At 43.3% G+C, this 14,707-nt stretch overlaps 1 protein-coding gene across 1 annotated transcript in view; it reads right to left on the bottom strand.

The window, feature by feature from the left end:
• ACBD3 (acyl-CoA binding domain containing 3) overlaps positions 1-14,707 on the bottom strand; it is a 764,756-nt gene that overhangs the window by 165,325 nt on the left and 584,724 nt on the right. The window contains exon 5 of the mRNA XM_044059649.1: positions 13,556-13,730. Coding sequence (XP_043915584.1) covers positions 13,556-13,730 — 175 coding nt within the window. The remainder of the gene's footprint in view (positions 1-13,555; positions 13,731-14,707) is intronic.

Here is a 14,707-nt window from a genome sequence, read left to right as displayed (position 1 = left end):
GAGAGAATTCCCTGTAACTATCTCTTTACTCAGCCATTTCAGTTATGAATAAGTGAGCCTGACAATACTCTCACTTATCGTTAAAATTACTATACTGTTGCCATGGTTCAGAGTGATAGATTTGGGGTGTTTCTGCTGTAGGTGAGTCATTATGGGATATATGCATAAGGTGAATTAGCAGTCTGCATTTTTGCTAAGACATTATCTTGTTTATAGGAGACTCTGAAAATGATTGTTTTACAGCCACAGCATAAGACATTGTGGTGCAATTACAGAAGCATCATGGTGGAGGTAAAAAGCTCAGAAGGAAAGTTAATAGGTGAGAGGGGAGCCTTCAAGTTTATTTATTTACATCTCTCACAGATGAAGATATTAGTGTGGAGTATAAATTCATTACCTGTGAGCATAAGGCATTTTGTACATTGTCTTAAGAAACCTGGGCCTAAAAGGCTGTCAACAGAGATGAAACTTGCAAGCTGACTTTCAATCTTGGCCAATGCTTAGGTATTTACAGTAGTAAAGAAAATGCAGTCAAAGGGGAGAAAGATATAAGATTAGACTAAGAGGAGATATCAATGACAAATTTACAGTAAGGGCAGGCAGTTCAAAAGCCACTAAGTTTAATGCAGCAACATAGATTGGCTTGGAGGTTATACTATATTCTATCTCTAAGGAATACAGTGAGTGGGCAAATGTACTTAAATAGCTTAAGGGGAGATTCTTCACAAAATGATACTTACATGCTTATTCACAATAGCCAATAAACAAAGAGTGAGAGAATTATGTTGCCAAATTATCATAAGGGGTGGACAACCACATATGCAGTGAATTTAAAACACAACTACAACCATATGGGCAGGTGGGAAAATTCTTAGACACCTAGCTCTAACTGACTGGCATGGAACTGCTTAAAGCAAACAAGTCCTAAAGCCATCAGACTATTACTTCATCACCTTCATCTATGCAACAGCTCACTGAAGACATCATTATAATCAACCGCAGTTTTCTACATGGGGTCAGGTGTCATGTCAACTATGGCCATCTCTCTCAATTCAATGCCAATATTCCACCTTTTTAGACAGTCATGCCTTGCTGTCTCGGGTCTGCTGTCAAACAATCCATCCATTAGCTGGATACTTTAATTTCTTCATGCCTTCTTTCCTAATCTCCCAAGTTTTATTCACCAGACTGTCTTTTGCCCTCCTGCACACATGCCAGAACCACCATAATCTGTTCACTTTGACCTTCTCTGCAGCTGGATATACTTGGCCTTCTGCTCTGATGTCCTCATTTCTTCATCTGTCCCACAGTATGCATCTTCATCTCCATCACCTTTAGCTTCCTCAACTGCACTGTCTTCACTGCCCAGGTTTCTGTACCATACAGACATACTGGTCACACCACTGTTTTGTACACCTTACTTTTCATCATCTTTGGCATTCTTCTGTCACACATTATCCCTGACACTGTGTCAGTTGGCTGCAGACCCTCTAATTCTATCTCTGACCTCCTCAGACTTCCTTTCTCTTCAACCACTCCTCCAAGATACATGAAGCTGTTAACTTGTTACACTATTTTCCTTTCTATCTCAGTTTTATAGCTTCTGATTTTCTCTATTTGTTGCCATTACAACTGCCTTTTCTATACTTCATCCACTGTGTCTTCAATTTAGCATTCTATTCCCCTGGCATTTGTTGAAGTTTCTATTCCGAGTCTGCTTGTAATGCCACATCATTTTCATAGAGCAGGTTTGCTAATCCGTTTTCTCCAACCTGCGGGTTAATATAGTCCATCAACAGCATGAACGGCAGTAGGCTTAGAAGGTGACCCCTGATGCTCTCTCACTGGGTCCGAACACTGTCTGTACTTGTGTCATTGGGTCTTTTCACATAGCCTGCACTAATTCCACCAGTGGTTACCGGACTTTGAAATATCACAAGACTTCTCAAATCAACTTTCCCAGGACCTTGTTATTTGCTTTCTTCAAGTCAAGGAAATGACCAGTTGGATTATTTTCTCATCTCTAGTTTCTTCTCCACTATCTGTCGCTGCAAACACTGGGTCAGTTGTGCTACATACTAATCTGAAGCCGAACTGCTCCTCTCCACTCTTGGTTTCTACTACTTTGCATATTCATTTATCAATTACTCTCACCAACACTTACAAGCAATGTGACAGAATTCTGATAACTCTGTATTGTTTGCAGTTGTTAACATCCCTTTTGTTCTTGTACACTGACACTAGAATGCTTATTCTCCAGTCATCTGGGATACTCCTTTTCTCCCCACAGTTACAAATATCCTCAGGGACCATTTCTGCTTAACTCAGACACAAAACAATTTGAAGGAAGTAAAAACATGAAAACAGATCTACACCAGCAATTAGTGAGGATGATTAACAGTATTTTACAGAAGAACGGGGAGAAAAATTGAGAAGCTGCATTTAACTAACTTGAGGTATTAAGAAAGAAGTGAAGGTGGCAAGTGAGAAAAAGCGAGTCTGAAGATCTAGAAAAAATTATCATGGTCAAAAGTAGTTTTTAGGGGGCAGAATACGCAAGGGAAAAGCATGACAGCTATGCATACAATGAAGAAAACGTTTGGGTTTGACATAATGGTTAAGTTGTTTAACTATGAACCTGAAAGGCAGATTAGACAGAATTTTAAAAAAGGGAGATACTTATAAAATCATATTTCCGATTCTCTGAATCCAAGTAATACTGGATTTGGTGCACTTAAGTAACAAAGGGGAAACACTTCCACAACAAGCTTGTCCTCCCTGCAAAAGCAGTTTTCTCAGTTTCTAACATGTTTTAAACTACTTCCAAGATTCTGCTTTAGACTTGTGTGTCACTGACTTGTTCTTCTCTTAAAATGTCCTACAACCATACCCAAGTGGCAGGGAAGACTGTTCCACAACTTCTGGTCTAACATTGTGAAGCCTACTTCATTTTGTAAAATTTATGCCAAATGAATCCAAGTTAGCTTTGTGATGAGCAGAAACTGTGGTAATGCATGTACAAATGAAAGTTTTCAAAAAGAAAACTTCTAACAGAAATTAAGTTCTTAGGGAGAAATGGAACATGTTAGACAATCAAGTGATACTTTCTTTCCTGGACCCCTGTCTAGCAGGACTACTGATGTGATCCCAGGGGTGAATTTCCCATCTCCCATCCAATTGTCAAGGTTCCTCTTGAAAAGGGCCATTGAGGTGCTCTGCCTGACATGTGTAGACAGCCTATTCCAGAGTATGGGGAGTCTCTGGGTCAGGAAACTATCCCTCCAATATGTTCTATTCATCGTGATGACAAGGCTAAGATCCCTGGAGTGTGTGGCTCAGAGGGATTGGGATTTCTTTAAGTGTAGCATGTCCAACAACTCTGGGTTTGACATGGCTTTGTATGTTAGGCAGAGATCGCCTCTAAATAGGCGATATGCGACAGAGTATAGTTGGAGTTTCTTTAGACAGTCAGCAAAAGGCATCTGCTTTAGGCCTGTGATTCTTTTTGTGAAGTATTTCTGCGGCCTTTCTAGTTGTTGCAGATGTCTTGTGAGGTACATACCAAACGGGGCATTGCATTCTATAATGGGTCTAATGAGGGATGAGTACAGAGGGACAATGACCTCCTTTTTTCTGGATGAAAAGCCCTTAGTGATGAGGTGTGCACGTAGAAGGATTTTCTAACTGTTGTGGCTATGTGGTTACCAAAGGTTAGACCACTGTCCACCTGTGTCCCTAGGTCTCATCACACTTTCGGTGTTTAGTGTACTGCCACCTATGTGGTAGTTCACAGGTATGCGTTTTTTCCCAAATGGGACAACTATACATTTTTTGGCAATTAGCTTGAGCCCATGGCTCTGGCACCAGGCATCTGTTTTGGTAAGGCCCTTTTGCAGTATATCCACATCACTTTGGGGATTCAGTAATGGCTCCCAGCTTGCAATCATCTGCGGACTTTGTAAACCAGAGTCCGTTAGTGTTGGCCTGTACTTCAGAGAAGTAGATGCCAAACAATAGTGGTTCCAGGACAGAAACCTGCAGTACACCACTTGTCACTTGTCTGGAGCTGGATTTGGAGTTGGCTACTTTTACAGTGTGTGTTCTGTCAGTAAGCTAGTTTGCAACCCATCAAGTGACGTAGGGATTAATGCCCAGCTTAGTAAGTTTATCTATGATTCCAGAGTGGAGAATAGTGTCGAAAGCCTTGGTGAGGTCCAAGTAGGCTGTGTGAACCACCTTACCCTCGTCCAGGGCTCTGGAGACTGATTCGAAGAAGTCAATCAGGTTCAGGAGGCAAGATCGGCCCTTCAAACCAAACTGGGTGGGGTCCAGTGTTTGAAGGTTGCCAATGTCTGTTTATAAGTCCCATGATAATATGTTCCATGGCCTTGCAGATCAGGCTCGTCAGACTGATGGGACGGTGGAGTGGGATGACTGTTGCTGTGCGCCACTCTGTGGGCACGAAGCCTGAGGTGAGGCTATGATTAAACATGACACATGGGTGAGGAGCCAGTTCATTTTAAAGTTCATACAGTACACAGCCGAGATGTCGTCTGGTCCCATGGATGCTGTATTCTTGGCTTTGGAGAGTGCGATTTTTACCTGAGTGGCTGTGATTACCAGAATTTGGCATTCTTTTGGTATTGAGATGGGCCCTTTAGGGGGTCACAGGGGGGTGAAGTTGGAACAGAATCTATCTGCCAGGATATTGGCAATATCCTTGAGATCAGTATATCTAATTCCACTCTGCTGTAGCTCAGAGCAGATCTGACATATTGCCATTTAGATTCTTGACATAGCTATAAAATGCCTTGTGGCTGTCAACCTTTGGCAATTTTGTTTTCGTAACTAGCTTTGGAAGATTTTATGAGGGATCTTAGCTTTCTACTGAGGCTGGTGAGGGAGTTTTCTGAATCCTGGGTTCTTCCTCTTTTCTGTAACAGTTTCTTCCTTCTGTTGTACAGCTCGTTTATGGTAGAGGATCACCAGATTGGCTTCCTTTTTTTTTTTTTTTTTTTTTTTTTTTAAGAGGACAGCGTCTTGCTTTTACTTGGGATGGCTCGGTCCATGCATGAGTGAATGTGCTCGTAGAGCACCTTAGTGTAGGATTCAGCAGTTGAACTTCCACGTCCCATCTGCATGGGTGTCATGAAGTTTGTTACTTCTGACTTGAGAAGCATGAAGTTGGCTTTGGAAAAGTTTTTTACGGAGGCTTCCTTAAAGGGGGTGAGGGTGGGATGTGGATGTCAAGGGTGATAAGCTTATGGTGTGATCTGATCAATGAGAGGGTGACCACTGATGTGGAGCATTGGTCTCCCATGTTGGTAATGACCAGGTCTAGAATATTGTTACCCCTGGTGGGGCTATGAATTAGTTGCTCTAGGGCATTGGAATTTATGAATTCCAAGAACCGTTGAGCAAAGGTGTTGGTACAGGAGTAGTTTTCCCAGTTAATGGCAGGGTAGTTGAAATCACAAAGTATTAGGGTGTTTGGTTGTATCTTAATATTTTCCAGTATGTTTAAAAAGGAGTAGTGAGAATCTTGGGACATGTTGGGGGATCTGTAGCAAGCTACAATTTGTACTGCAGTCTTACCTAATGTTAGTTGCACCTGGAGAATTTCAGATTCATTGTGTTGGGCAACCAGCCTGGAGGTGTGAATATCCTTGGTGAATATGGACACTCCTCCACCTTTAGTGTTTTGGTCCTGGTTTGGTGGCTGAAAAGTGTGGTTTGAGTTGTAGCTTGGTATTCCAGGGGTGCTCTCTGGAGCTTTGAGCCAGGTCTCAGTTACTGCACAGATATCGATGTTCTCCATTTTTAGGAGAGTCTCGAGAGAGTGCATCTTGAGGTTTAGACTTCTAGCATTGAGTAGCATTATCTTCAGATTTTGCTTGCTTGTACCCGTTACGGTGGTAGTTTTGTCCTTTGAATCTTGCCTAAAAAAGGCACTATAAAGGTGGCAAGAGCCTTAGCCAGTAACCTGAATCCCAGGGGCAACAGGTGCAAACCATCTCTTGCAAAGCATCATGGTTTGTTGATCATGTCGTCCCAGGCAGACAGATACTGAATCCCCTTTGAATGACACCAGAAGCTTAGCCAATTATTGAAGTCATTCACTTTGTCCTTATACTGTGGCATCATTCTGGGCGATGGCAGGATGCTAACTCAGGGCTAGGGTCATACCTGTCTGGGCTACATTATGCGAGAGCTCTTCCATGTCTCTTTTCATGTACTCCACGGAGGTACGTCTCAAGTCATTCACTCCAACATGGACAATGACAGAATCATATTTGTACCTGTTGTGGAGTGACTTGAGTGCATGTGTTATGTGGCAGATCCTGGCACCCGACAGGCAACTAACTAACTTTCTCCTTGTTCAGCCTGGTGAGTGGGACATCAGTGTGCCTGACTACACAGTCACCTATGACTAAAGTGTTGGGTACGTTGTCTTGCCTTAGGGGCTGCTGTTGGGTGGCACACTGGTGTTGTAAGCTATGTGATGTTTTGGTTGAGATTGGGGGTGGTGTTTGTTTGCGTTTCAGCTTCAGACATCCTTGTTGCTTGGGCAGGTTAATGTTAAGAGCCTCCGCATATGTGGGTTTTGTGTTGCTATGTGTGGGTTTTGAAGGACTATGTGTTGTTTGAGGTGTTGTGTGGGTGTTAACCTTCTCCTCTTGACTGTCTAGCACAATCTTGGCTGCAGAAAGCTTTGCTTCCAGTTTGGCTATGTAAGTGCATCTCTCGCAGGTTGTAGTGTTTGGTGGTAGAAGGAAAGGATTGTCTGTGTACATGAGGCAATTGCTGCATTGCCCAGTATGCCCAGATTCACCAGGTGGATAGGAGAAATCACAGGAAGCTGACCCTTGGACATGCCTGGTAAGGTGCTTTCTCTGTGTAGAAAGTACAGTTTTGTACCTACCATAAATGTAGATGTCCGAGAGGTATGCATTTGCAGTCCTAACAAATGGGTTGTCCTGGCCTCAGGCAGCCCTTCGGTCGGCCGGATTCCAAAGGCTGGGTCTGGCCTCGGCTGATGTCGCACTTCACCCGACGTCATAGCTGCAGTTCAGCGGGTATAAAGGCATCAGCCGACGCCATTTTCCTCAGTGTTTCTTGCCCCAGGTGCCAGGTGCCCTCTAGGAAGGCTAAATTTGGATAAATGCAAATGTTTCCAAACAATAGAGAGCAAATAGAAATAAACATGTATATACATATATACAAACAAATACACCATAATAGATTCCCCCAGCTAGCTACAAGATGGGCAAATACCCTAGGAGTACCACAGAGAGGAAGGAGGGTGGGTAATCCTGACTGCAGATGCATACCTCTCGGACATCTACATTTATGGTAGGTACAAAACTGTACTATGTCCTTCAAGGATGCATCTGCAGTCCTAACAAATGGGTAGAATACCATAGCCAAACTAGGGGAGGAGGCACTAAGGAGGCACTAAGAGTTTATGGTGTAGTTAAGATCCCTTGCAAAACAGCAGTGGCAAAACCTGCTCGGGATCTGGAGTATAAAGGTAGATTATAATGCTTGGCAAATGTATGCACGGAGCTCCAAGTAGCAGCCTTTAAAATGTCTTTGGTAGCCACTCCTCGTAAGAAAGCTGTAGTAGTGGCTGTAGCCCTTGTGGAGTGAGGTCTGATGTTTTCTGGAGTTGCCTTTCCATGAAAAGAGTAACAAAATCTAATGCAATTTCCTATCCATTTTGAGATTGTTTGCTTTGAAATTGCTTTTCCTTCCATTCCTGTTGCATATGCTACCAGAAGCTGGTCAGTTTTTCTATTGTTCTTGGTTCTGTCCAGGTAGTAGCACAATTGTCTGTGTACATCCAAGGTATGCAGCAATCTTTCCCCTGTTCTGCGGGTTGGGGAAGAATGTTGGTAGGTGTATTGCTTGGTTTAATGATACCCTGGAGACCACCTTTGGCATAAAGGTAGGATTAGTTCTCATGGACACTCTATCCTGATGGAAGATAAGGAAGGGCTGTACTGCCATTAATGCCTGTAATTCAGAAACCCTTCTAGCTGAAGTGATTGCAAGCAGGAATGCAGTTTTCCAAGATAAGTACTGTAATTCTGCTGTTGCTGCTGGTTCAAAAGGGGGGAGTGTCAACTTTTCTAACACAAAGTTCAAGTCCCATGTAGGCAATGGTGGTTTCCTTGGTGGCTTTACATTTTTAATTCCTCTGAGAAACTGCCTGAGTAGATGTTGAGAAAAGACTGGAGGATCCATGTTGTATTCTGCTGAAATTGCTGATGCATGAATCTTAATGGAGGAGTAAGACAGACCATTGTGGAAAAGCTCTGCTAAGTATTCCAGGATGTTAGCTATGTTTGCCAATGATGCATCTACTCCTTTTGTTGCACTCCAAATGAGATATCTTTTCCATTTTGCTGAATAAGTTTTCCTTGTTGAGGGTCTGCGAGCCTCCAAGATAATGTCTTTAACCCTTTGAGATAATTTTGGGTTATTTTTCCTTATGTAATGTTCCAAGCAGCTAGCTGCAGTGTTTTCAAGTTTGGATGCAGGATTTTGAAGTTGTTCTGTGTTAGCAGTAGAGGTAGTAGGGGTAGAGGCCATGCGTGTTCCCGGGACATACTCCTCAGTAGCGGGTACCAATGTTGCCTCGGCCAATCTGGAGCTATCAAGATGATCCTCGGGTGATCTTCTTTGATCTTCAGTAGCACTTTGTGCATCAAAGGAAGAGGTGGGAATGCATATGCTGTTAGGTTTTCCCAACTGAAGGATAGGGAGTCCACCTTCCAAGCAAGTGGGTGGTATGTCCTTGTGCAGAATCTTTTCAATTGGTGGTTGTGTGGGGATGCGAACAGGTCTATTTCTGGCAGTCCCCATTTCCTTGTGATGGTTTTGAAGATGTCTGGATGCAGCATCCATTCGTGGGCATCCGTGGTGGTTCTGCTTAAGATGTCTGCTAGTATATTTTCTTTTCCTGGCACAAATATGGCCTGGAGCTGAATGTTGAGGCTCAGGGCCACATTCCAGAGGTCCATTGCCATCCGGCATAGAGGATAGGAATGTGTGCCTCCCTGTTTGTTGATATATCACATAACTGTGGTGTTGTCCGTCCTTATCAGCGAATGACCCTGTTGAAGAAATGGTCTGAATGTCTGAATTGCCTGTTTTACTGCCAGCATCTCTTTTTGATTTATGTGTAGGTTCATCTGGTCTTGAGTCCATAAGCCTTGTATGCACTTGTCCACCATGTGTGCCCCCCCAACCGAGGTCTGAGGCGTCCGTGGTGATAGTCTGGCTTGGGTGAGGCCTGTGGAAGGGCAGTCCTTTGTTCAATTGACAGGCCTGGGCCCACCACTGGAATTCTTGCTTCAGGCATGGAATTATTGGAATTTGGGTTTCTAGGCTGTGCTTGTGCTGAGACCATAAATTCCTCAGGTACCATTGCAACTTCCTCATATGTAGTCTGGCATGTGGAATTAATATTATGCAGGATGCCATGTAACCCAGGGCTTGCAGGATTTTCCTTGCTGTAAGCTGGTTCTGCGTTGTTAATGCCATGAAATAGAGTGGTAGCTGCTTCTGTTTTTCTGCTGTGAGGAATGCCATCTGGTTTGATGTGTCCAGTTCTGCACCCAGGAAGGTTATCTTTTGGGATGGTATCAGCCTTGACTTTTTTGTGTTGACTGTGTATCCCAGGGCTTGCAGCAGGTGAATAACCTTTTCAAATCTTTTGTTAATTTGTCTTTGCTGTCCGCTTGTAACAGGCAGTCGTCCAGGTATGGATAAATTTGAATTCCCTGAAGCCTGCAATGAGCAATTACTGATGCCAGGCATTTCGTGAATACTCTGGGCAGTAGATAAGCCAAAAGGCAATGCTGAGAATTGATAATGCTCTGATCCTGCAAGAAATCTGAGGTATCTTCTGCAATTTGGTCGTATGGGGACGTGCAGGTATGCCTCCTTGAGATCCAGAGTCACCAGCCAAGACTCCTTGCCCAGCATGGGAAGATGTTGCTGTAGGGTCAGCATTTTGAATTTTGGAACAATGAGATATGTGTTTAGAGCGGACAGGTCGAGGATAGGTCTCCATTGGTTTTCCTTTCTTGGTACTAGGAAAAGCCTTGAATAAAATCCTTGTCCTTGTTCCATAGCCGGTACCTTTTCTATAGCTCTCATCCTTAGTAAGTGGTCTATTTGCTGTAGAGCGTTTGTCCTTTGGTTTGGAGGTAGGTTTGGCATTCCTCGCTTCCTTGGAAGAGTATGGAAGTGAAACCTGTAGCCTTTGTCTATTGTCTGTAAAATCCATATGTCTCCTGTAATGTAATGCAAATTTACTGAAAATAAGGCTAGCTTTCCGCCTAAGGGTGCTGCCAGTTGTTCCCTGGTAGGCGGTTTCAGAGCCAAGTCACTGTGATTGTCCTGTGGTAGTGGTAGTGGCTGGATCTGTGGCAGTAGTTCTCTGGCTGTTAGGCTGCCACTGACGTCCCCTGTAGGCACCTCTGGATTGACCTCTGCCTCTAGGGCGTCTATTTCTGCTTCTCTGTGCTCTGGTGGTGTCTGGAAAGGACCAATTCTTGGAAGGCCAGTTCCTACTAAACCTCGGAGGCTGGACCTGTAAGAAATCCTTGACTGTCTGGACAGATTTAGCTTTTTCTTCCACCTTCTTCAACACTTGCTGTGCAGGGGAACCAAACAAACTGTGCTTTTACATGGGAGCATCTAGAAGCTTTGACTTTACATGGTCTGGTAAGGATTGCTCTTTTAACCATGCATGCCTTCTGATCACTGTACCAGTCATAGCTGATCTAAAGGAAGCCTCCAGTGCATCATAGCCGCATTTTAAGGAATGATTACTGACCTGCTGATTGTTATGCACCAAATCCTGAAGGGACTTACGGTCTAAAGGTTCAGGCAAGGACAGTTTTTTAGTGAGCTGATAGAACAGAAATTCCTGATACTGAATCATGTGGAATTGACAGTTTAAGGCCCTAGCCGAAAGAGTAGCAGAAGTATATACTTTTTTACCCCATCTCTCCAATGCCCTAGATTCTCTTTTAGAGGGGAGGGGGTTTTTGGCAGAGGCAGCTGCTACAGCTTTGGGGCCCTGTGAAATAGTTTCAGGATCTGCAATAGGAGCCTTATACAAATGATAATGTGTGTCCGGAACCCTGTAGTATCTGTCGGGCTTAGCAGGGGCCGGAGGCAGTGAGTCAGGGGTAGTACAAGCATCATTAAATGCATCATCCACAACTGTAAGTACCGGAGGAATAGCTAAAGGCCTATGCTGTGGTAAATGTAAAAAGGTCCTAAGCCTTTTCCTAGAGTCTGAAAAATCCTGGCCCTGCCATTGAAATTGTTCCCTCATAGCATGCAAGGTTTCCCCAAAAGAAAATTCCTCAGGAGGAGAGGCAGAAGGTATGGAATCCTCTGCATCAGAGTCCTCATATGGAGAATAAGGGCCCACTGGAGGATTTGTATTTTCTGGATCATCAGAGGAATAATCTGAAGAAACTGGCTCAGGGGGCTCTGCTCTAAGCCTCTTCTCTGGAGGTGGGTGAGAGGCCCTGTCAGGGTGAGACTGGGTTCCCCTGATCAAAGAAATGAGATCCTCTGCTAGACTAAGCATTTGAGTACTAGAGCTAGGCCTGTGAAAGGGGGCTTTAGCAGGCATGGCCTTTGAAGATTTAGCTGCTTTAGCCCTGGCAAAAGCCTTAATTGACATGGATGCAGGGGGCCTAGCAGCTCCACGTGCAGGAGTAGATACATCTAAGGGGACAGTATCTGATAAATACTGAGAAACTGTAAGAGCAGGTGGATTTTCCGTAGCAGATTCAGCCATGCTGGAAGAGGCCTCGGTAGGAGGAGGCATGCTTTCGACCGAAGGAAGAACCGCGGACTCGGCTTCGGCCGAAACCGAGACACTCGCGGTTGGCTTAACCGCGGTTTCGGCCGAAACCGTGGACCGCGAGTGTCGGTCCTTTTCCTTACGTTTTTTAGCTAATTGTGAAGTTGGAGTCTCCGACGGCATGATATAAGCAAAAGCGGAGCCGAAAAACTCCTCCGCAAACTCCGACCGACGTCTAAGTGTTCGTCGGTTGAAGGAAGCACAGGCTAGACAAGCTGCTACGTCGTGGTCTGGGCCTAAACAAGGTAGGCAGTAAGAGTGGAAATCTTTATGAGGTATTTGTTTCCCACAAGTTAAACAGTTATTCACTTTTTCTGACATCGGCTGAGGCAAGAAAGAGTCCCCAACGGGGTACTTAGCTTTTTAGAAGTCTTCGGTAGTAGCAATCTCTGGTTCTGACCGACCGGCACTTGCGAACAGCTTCTGCTTGAGCCACGCGGCAAGAAAGACTGAGGAAAATGGCGTCGGCTGATGCCTTTATACCCGCTGAACTGCAGCTATGACGTCGGGTGAAGTGCGACATCAGCCGAGGCCAGACCCAGACTTTGGAATCCGGCCAACCGAAGGGCTGCCTGAGGCCAGGACAACCCATTTGTTAGGACTGCAGATGCATCCTTGAAGGACATCAAGAGCTGTTTTCCCTTACTTTTTTTGGCAAGGTACTTGCAATTGCAGGCTGTCTAGTGCCTATGACTATTTTCTCCTTACTACTACGGAGAGGTGAGTGCTTGTAACAAACTAAGGCTTCCTAGTGCTTTTTAGTGAGTTTTAGTGCAAGTGCTAGTCAGAGGTATACAGATTTTAGTGCTACTGCTGATAAACTAGCTACTTCTAAGGGAAAATTCGAAGAGCAGACTTTTGGGCACAGTTTAACCTTAGCCCTAATTTTAATACAGTACTTTGTCAGTAAACTCAAAGCACTTTATGTAAGGATAAGAGGTGACAAACTGGTACAGTACAGAGGCTGCAGAAAGAGCAGAGTAAGAGAGCACAATGTGTACTCTAGTTTTACAGATGAGCTCCATTTAACAGCAGTGGCTTCTGACTGCATCTCATGCTTACAGGAATGTCCAACTGCTGATTGCATCAAGGGACAGATATCCAACTATCAGTTAACAGCCCAAAGAACAGAGATCCTTCATTAAGAACACAGTAGGGATAACAACATTTAGGGCACACAATGCAAATTGAGCCTGTTGTGCATGCATTTTTAGGAGGCCTAGTAAAAATACACATACAGCTCCCAAACTTTGATCTAAATAATTTAATCAAAGATGATATAAATAATTGCTTGGTATTCTTCAATATTCTCAATGTCAAATCATTTGATTTTTTCTCATTTTATAATTGATGTAAGCAATTAAGCAGAATCTACATAAAAATGAACACCCTATCGACTAAGCGGTTAAATATTTACAATACAAGCATACAGGAGTTACAGCTGGTTTTGCAGGTAGGCAGACAGAAAACATTTAAAATTTCTGCACTCTTTTCCATTTAATTACTACGGTAAGCATCCTTCACAGTTCTGCAACTCTGTTGCACTTGACAACCATCTTTAAGCTACGATTAGCAACTTAACAAAATGGGTACTTTTTGGTTAACTATAAAATTAAGGTTAGACTGCTACAATTGCGAAGGTTGGGAGTTGCTTGTTACCTGTTGCTGAGCGAGTTGGACCTGGTAAAGCTGTTGCATGTACTGCTGATAGTGCTGTTCTTGAAGCTGGCGGATTAAAATCTGCTGCTGTTCAAAATTCCCAGGATACTGTTGGGCTGCATACTGCTGGAATTGGACCGCTGTCTGAGCATTCAAGGCAGCCATGATCTGTTGTCTAGTAAAAATTAAAAATACAAGTAGATTAAGAGTGAGTAACATTGAGAGATTAATTTCCCGAAAAGCAACAATTCAAACATAACACAGTAATTATTTACTGCAGATCAAACCCATTCATACTATCATCTGTTTATGTCTTAGTTAATTTCAAACACTTGTTTAATTTTCGATATGCAGAGCTGTTTTGCATACTTTACACCACTTCTGCTATTTTATTTGGCCATCCAAAAATTAAAATAACAGTAAAATGCTAGCTGTCACCCGCTCCAAGTATGTGCATCCAACATGATAGTGGGGGATGTTCTGGCTTTCCCCTTTAAGAATAATACGAATCTAAAACATTTATTATGTCAGAAAGAGTTATGCAATGATCAGGTTTAGTCCAATAGTGTGGGTACCTATCCATGCAGGACTTGTACGAGTTGTAAATATATTGCTGCAAAACAGGAGTTTGTCCATCCCTTGACTGGTAAAAGTTATGCAACAGACACACACACAGATAGACACAGACACACACAGACACAGACAGACACACACACACACACACACACACACACACACACACACAGACACACACACACACACACACACACACAGACAGACAGACACACACACACACACACACACACACACACACACACACACACACACACACACACACACACACAGACACACACAATTCCTAAAGAGGATCAGGTAATCAAATCTGTGATATACTTCCTGGATGTATTATGTGAAGTAAAAAAAATTAGTCTTAATAACACTTTCACAAAAAATACAATTTCCACAAGGAATGCTAACCCCTGGTTTAACACCCAACATATTTTCTTGTTGTGATTTCAATCTTGACCCATACACCAGTGGATTCCAGTTTTCATCAGATCTGTGCACTTCTTGTGGATATATATATATATATACACACACACATATATATATATATACATATATATATATATATATATATATATATATATA

The sequence above is a fragment of the Protopterus annectens genome, chromosome 1.part2, assembly GCF_019279795.1.
Source record: "Protopterus annectens isolate FY-2018-M chromosome 1.part2, PAN1.0, whole genome shotgun sequence".
Taxonomy (NCBI): Eukaryota; Metazoa; Chordata; order Ceratodontiformes; family Protopteridae; genus Protopterus; species Protopterus annectens.
This window is presented reverse-complemented; position numbering and strand designations above follow the sequence as displayed.